The sequence below is a fragment of the Orycteropus afer genome, unplaced genomic scaffold (assembly GCF_000298275.1).
Source record: "Orycteropus afer afer isolate SDZICR_OR568_19922 unplaced genomic scaffold, OryAfe1.0 scaffold00174, whole genome shotgun sequence".
Classification (NCBI taxonomy): Eukaryota; Metazoa; Chordata; class Mammalia; order Tubulidentata; family Orycteropodidae; genus Orycteropus; species Orycteropus afer.
The window spans coordinates 5,481,743-5,486,800 of NW_006921761.1; the positions used below are offsets into that span (position 1 = coordinate 5,481,743).

A 5,058-nucleotide genomic window follows, 5' to 3' on the forward strand; every position below is an offset into this window, starting at 1 on the left:
CGCGCCCCCCACCGGCCCCCCGCTTACGGCGCACAGGTAGCCGGAGCCTGGCGTGGTGTCGAGGCCCAGCAGCAGCCTGGTGATGCTGATCATGTAGTCCTTCACGAAAGACTAGTGGGGGGTGACGGTGAGGCAGGGTGCCCGGCTCCTTCCCCCAGACACGCCCAGGGGCCTGCAGCCTGCACGCCTGCCCTCCTGGCCCGGGGCATGCACGGCCGTGTCTGGGGCCTGTGCTGGGCACAGAGAGGATCCGAAACCCAAGGCTGCCAGGCGCGGGGCCCAGGACAGCACCGTCCAGGGGGGAGGACCCGCCTATAGAGGGCTGGACCCCTGGGGCTTCCGGGCCACCCAGTCTCAACCCAGCTGCCAAGCACCCGTGGTCGCTCAGGCTGGGGCCCAGTGTCGGCCAGGGGGCTGGGGCGCGTGGGGGCCCCCGGGCATCGGAGCCCCGCCCCCGGCGCCCGACCGACCTGGTACAGCAGGGTGTCCAGCATGCTGATGCTGAAGACGCGGCCGGCGGCGAAGGGCAGGCGGAACATGAAGGCCAGGTTCGAGCCGTTCTCACGCTCCCTCTGTGGGACAGGGGTTCTCAGGGCCCGCCCCGGCAGGGGGCGGGGCGCAGTGCAGGGTGAGCGCATGTGCGCGTGCGCGGCAGGCCTGAGCCCCAGGCCACGTCCCGCCCCGCGCTCGGCAGGCTGCAGTGTTGACGTGGGGTCGGACCCAGGCCGCCACTGAAATTCTCAGCGACCCGAGCGGTTTTATCCCTGGACTCGTGTTTTGCAGGCGAGGTCCGAGGGACAGTGGAGGGGACCCTCAGCAGAGGGCGTGCGTGTGTCTGCTGAGTCTGCAGACGGTGTTTGTGAGGCCCTCGGGCACAGCGTCCCGACGGCCACCTTTTCAGTTTCCCACGGGTGGTGCAACCACCACAAACTCAGCAGGTGAGAAGACGCGTTTATTCCCTCACGGCCGGCGCTCGGGTGAAAGTCCCGGTCAGCTCCCTCTGGAGGTTCTGGGGGGCGCACACCCACCTTGTTTAGCTTCCAGAGCCCACCCTTGGATACGGCGGTGGCTCAGTGGTACCAGTCCCGCCTTCCGTGTGGGAGGCCTGGGTCCGAGTGCCCGTCCATGCAGCCACTCCCACCCGTCAGCAGAGGCTGCTGTGCCGCCAGGACTACGCAGGTTCAGTGGCGCTTCCACCCTAAGACTGGCCGGGAAGCAGCCCTGGTGACTGGCTTCCGCACCAGCCTGTGGGTCACCAGGGCCCCACCTGCAGCCGCTCAGGGGCGCAGGGCCAGGCGGGCTTTCCTCCGCGGCTCGTGGAGTTGCCATGAGCTGGGGGCCGACTGACGGCCCTGAGGTGAGGCCTGCTCTCTCTGGCGTGCAGCCTTCCTCCATCTTCAAAGCCAGCAGCGTCGCATGCTCAAGTCCTGAGAAGGCTCCTTGTGGTGAGACTGGATGACGCAAGACAACCTCCCCGCCTTGAACTCCACTCCTGTCACTTCTGCATTATCTCCCCGTGTAAGAGGACGTCCCCACCAGCTCTGGGCATTGCACCTGGACACTGGGGGCCGCTGTGGTGCCCACCACAGCCAGGCAGGAACTCAGCGGGCCTGAGCGCCAGGGGCCGGCCACCTGAGGGGCCACGCTGTCCGGTGGGCCCAGAAGAGGCTTCAAATGCAGAAGGCAAGGGGGCTGGAGAGCAGACGAGTGAAGCCTGTGTCCCTTCTCGCATGTGGCGTTCGCCACAGCCGCCAGTGTCCCTCCTGGGACAGGGGCAGGTGGGACCACTCCTCCTCCAGCCCGTCCTGTCCCCAGGCCAGCAAGGCGGCAGGTGGGTGTGGCTGAGTGAAACACGGACAGCCCCGCTCTGTGTCGGGTCCCAATCCAGGCGAGGACAGCTGGCTGTGCGAGCTGCAAGACACGGCCGTGTGATCTGAAGTGCACCTGTGTTAGACCAGCGCTGCACAGACGAAGATGAGCTTTGAAATCTACGCTGACAAGTGTCAGCTTCCCTTTAAGGGGGCAGCACAGAACAAAGAAAGAACCGGATCTGTCCAGCGAGAGGCCAACGCTCTAGCCTCAGCCCCTCCCTGGCCTCAGCCTCCTGGGACGAGACAGACGCCACGGGGCTGGCTATCACGGTTGTGCCCGCTGGAGTCCGATCAGGGTCTCGGCCTGTGCAGCCCCTGTGGCCTCTTCTGCTTTCTGGTGTCTGCTAGGCATCCTTGGCTTGTAGCTGCCTCTCCACATGGCGTCCGTGTTTCCCGTGGGTGTCTCCGTGTCCACTCCTCTCCTTCCTAAGACTCCTTCGGAAGCAGTCAGGGTCAGGACCCGTCCCAGCCTCTCTGGTGAGGTGTCTCTGGGAGGTGCGAGTGGTTAACGCTCGGCCGCTAGCTGGAAGGCTGGGCGTTTGCATCCACCCAGAGCTCCCTCAGGAAGAGGGCCTGCGTGCTGCTTCTGAAACGCGAGCCCTCGAGAACCTTCTGCAGCCCGGTTCTGGCCAACGCCCGGGGAAGCAACACGTCGGCGTTGGGCAGGTGGCTTCCGCTTGGTGTGGCCTCACTAACGTAACAGGAACCCCGGTTTCCAAAAGGGGCCACAGTCACAGTCACAGGACTTCTGCACATTATTATGGAGAGATGCAACTCTGTCCAGGACAGGCCTGCATTTACACTGGCCCCACGGATCCCACAGCCCGCCCCAGGGCACTGAGGGTTTCAGCTCTGAGCTTGGGGGCCCTCCCAGTTTACAAGCAGCGGTGAGAACTCAGAAACCCGGCTGGCGCCCCTACTAAAGCCTGCAGGAGGGGGTCCCGTGGCATGGAGCCAGCACAGATGCGGGTCCAAAGCAGAGACCCTGACAGGCAAGGCCGGTCAGGACGGGAGTGTGCTGAAGGTCACCGTGACCATGCAACAGGGCACATGGTGGCAGCCCCTCGTACTACAGACCATGCAGCACGTGGAGGGCGTGGTGGGCCTGCGGTGCCGTCCCAGCTTCCCCGAGTGCTCCCCCATTTTACGGAGTATGTTTGTTGACAGGACCCAGGTGACACAGACAGTCTGCACTCGACTAAACTAAAGGTTGGACTTCAAGCCCAACCAGCAACGCCATGGACCAAAGACCTGGTAATCCACTTCTGTGACGAGTACAGCCAAGAAACCCCCACTGGGCAGTTCTCCCATCACTCGGGGTCAGAACTGACTTGGTGGCTACGGCTCTGGGTGTCCAGGGTTTGTGCAGTTTCCCGGCGGGACATGAGAATCTCACTCTCAACTGCCGTTCCGTGCCTCGTCCTGCGCTCGCCCGTCTGCCTGGCACAGCCCCAGCGTCCGTTCTTCCTGCCTCCCTGCCCTTCTGCTGTACCCTGCAGTGAAGTGCCAGGGTGGGACCTGGGGTCATTCTTTTCTTAGCTTCTTCCTCACGCTTCTGGGTATTCCTTGAAGTGGAACATGTTTACAACAAACGCCAACGCTTTGTGAGAACAAACTGTCATTGATGTCTTAAGGAAGGAGACGCAGGTTCTCCCGGGCACCCACGTTGCTGTTTGTCTGTGGACCCCGCCTCCAGACCTGCCTCATGGGGAAGGGCAGGGGCTGATCCCAGCCGGGACTGTAGCCTCACCCTGCCTCCCGCCGGCCTCCTGTCCACTGTCAGCTCGGCCCGTCTCCCATACGCTCCTCAGACCTGGCCCGAGCACCAGGTGCAGAATCCTGGCCCTGGGGCTGCTGGGCCAGTGCCCGCCCCTCCCAGGCCGGCTGGAGGCTGCCCGCCCTGCTGCTGGGCGGCAGTGGGCATCGGCACTGACCCGTGGGCACAGGCAGGGCGGACCCGGAGGGAGGCAGCGATGCAGACCACAGCCCCCTGCTGCGGCCGGACGGACCCTGAGCCGAGGCCTCCAGGCTGCTGGCCTGTGTCCCCTACGACCAGCCGACGGGCTGCCAGCGTCCGCTCGCATCTGGTTCTGACGGGCCTCTCTGAACCCACTTGCACAGGCAATCTGGGCTCAGAATAGGGCGAACTGTCCATGTGTGATGAGGAACCCTGCCGCCTGTCTCCTCTGCCTGGTGTTGATGGGGGGCACCTTCTGGGCCTTCCCCAGGGCTCAGCCACCAGGCCTCAAGCACATCGGTAGACGTCAGACAGGCTGCTGAGGTCGGGGCTCCAGAACATAGCCAGGGTTGGCCCGTTCCTGAGCAAGGTGGCTGCCATCCCCGAGAACTGCAGGCGAGGGTCCTATGGCCAACCTGCCAGCTCCCCGGTCTCGCCTGGAGGCACCCTGAGTGCTACACTTGTCCCCACACACGGCCAAGAGGGTGCTGCCTTTTGGCACAAGCAGAGATACGGTATGAAGCAGCGCGGAGACAGCACCTCCTAGGTGTGGTAGCGACACTGCCGTGGGGTCCCTGTCTCCGGTGGCTGGCCACCATGTCCGGGGCTCCACACGTGACCCCAGCTGGTGCCCTTCATGGTGCCCAAGGGCCAGAGAGGAGCAAAGAGAGCTGGTTCCAGCTCTGTCCTTGTTTTGCTATGTGACCTAAGGCAAGCTCCCTCCCCTCTGATCTCCTACCCAATCAGTTAAAGGGGCCAACACACCTACCGCGTGGGGCGGCTGTGAGGAGCTCAGGTGCAGCCTACCCAGGACAAAACCGGTGTACGGTACCGGGCGTCCGACATCATGGCGTTAGTCGCAGATTCACCCGGTGCCAGCCCTGTGCCGGGGGGCTTCCGGCAGCAGGACTTCTGGACCACGCCAGGGCACACACCCTGACACGTGGCCTACAGGTGTCAGCCCCATGGAGCGGCTGGGGTACTTCATGGTCAGTAGCCCCCAAACTGCTGGCCCACCTCAGCCCTCCTGTGCAGCCGCCCCCGCCCCCGGCTGCAGCCCCTCGGCCCAGGTGATGGGGCATGGGTGTGTGGGGGCCACACCCACCTTCTCCAGCTTGGAGAGCGCCAGCGAGTAGCTGTCCTTGGCCCGGAACTGCATGAAGCGCATGTTGGAGGGGTGCGTGAGCTCCGTGGTGATGCTCAGGCTGGGGAAGAGCCTGCGGGGGCAGG

At 64.6% G+C, this 5,058-nt stretch overlaps 1 protein-coding gene across 1 annotated transcript in view; it reads right to left on the reverse strand.

The window, feature by feature from the left end:
- KCNT1 (potassium sodium-activated channel subfamily T member 1) overlaps nucleotides 1–5,058 on the reverse strand; it is a 94,635-nt gene that overhangs the window by 6,395 nt on the left and 83,182 nt on the right. The window contains exons 22-24 of the mRNA XM_007947042.1: nucleotides 4,934–5,049; nucleotides 471–572; nucleotides 28–111 (exon numbers count right to left, since the gene is read on the reverse strand). Coding sequence (XP_007945233.1) covers nucleotides 28–111; nucleotides 471–572; nucleotides 4,934–5,049 — 302 coding nt within the window. The remainder of the gene's footprint in view (nucleotides 1–27; nucleotides 112–470; nucleotides 573–4,933; nucleotides 5,050–5,058) is intronic.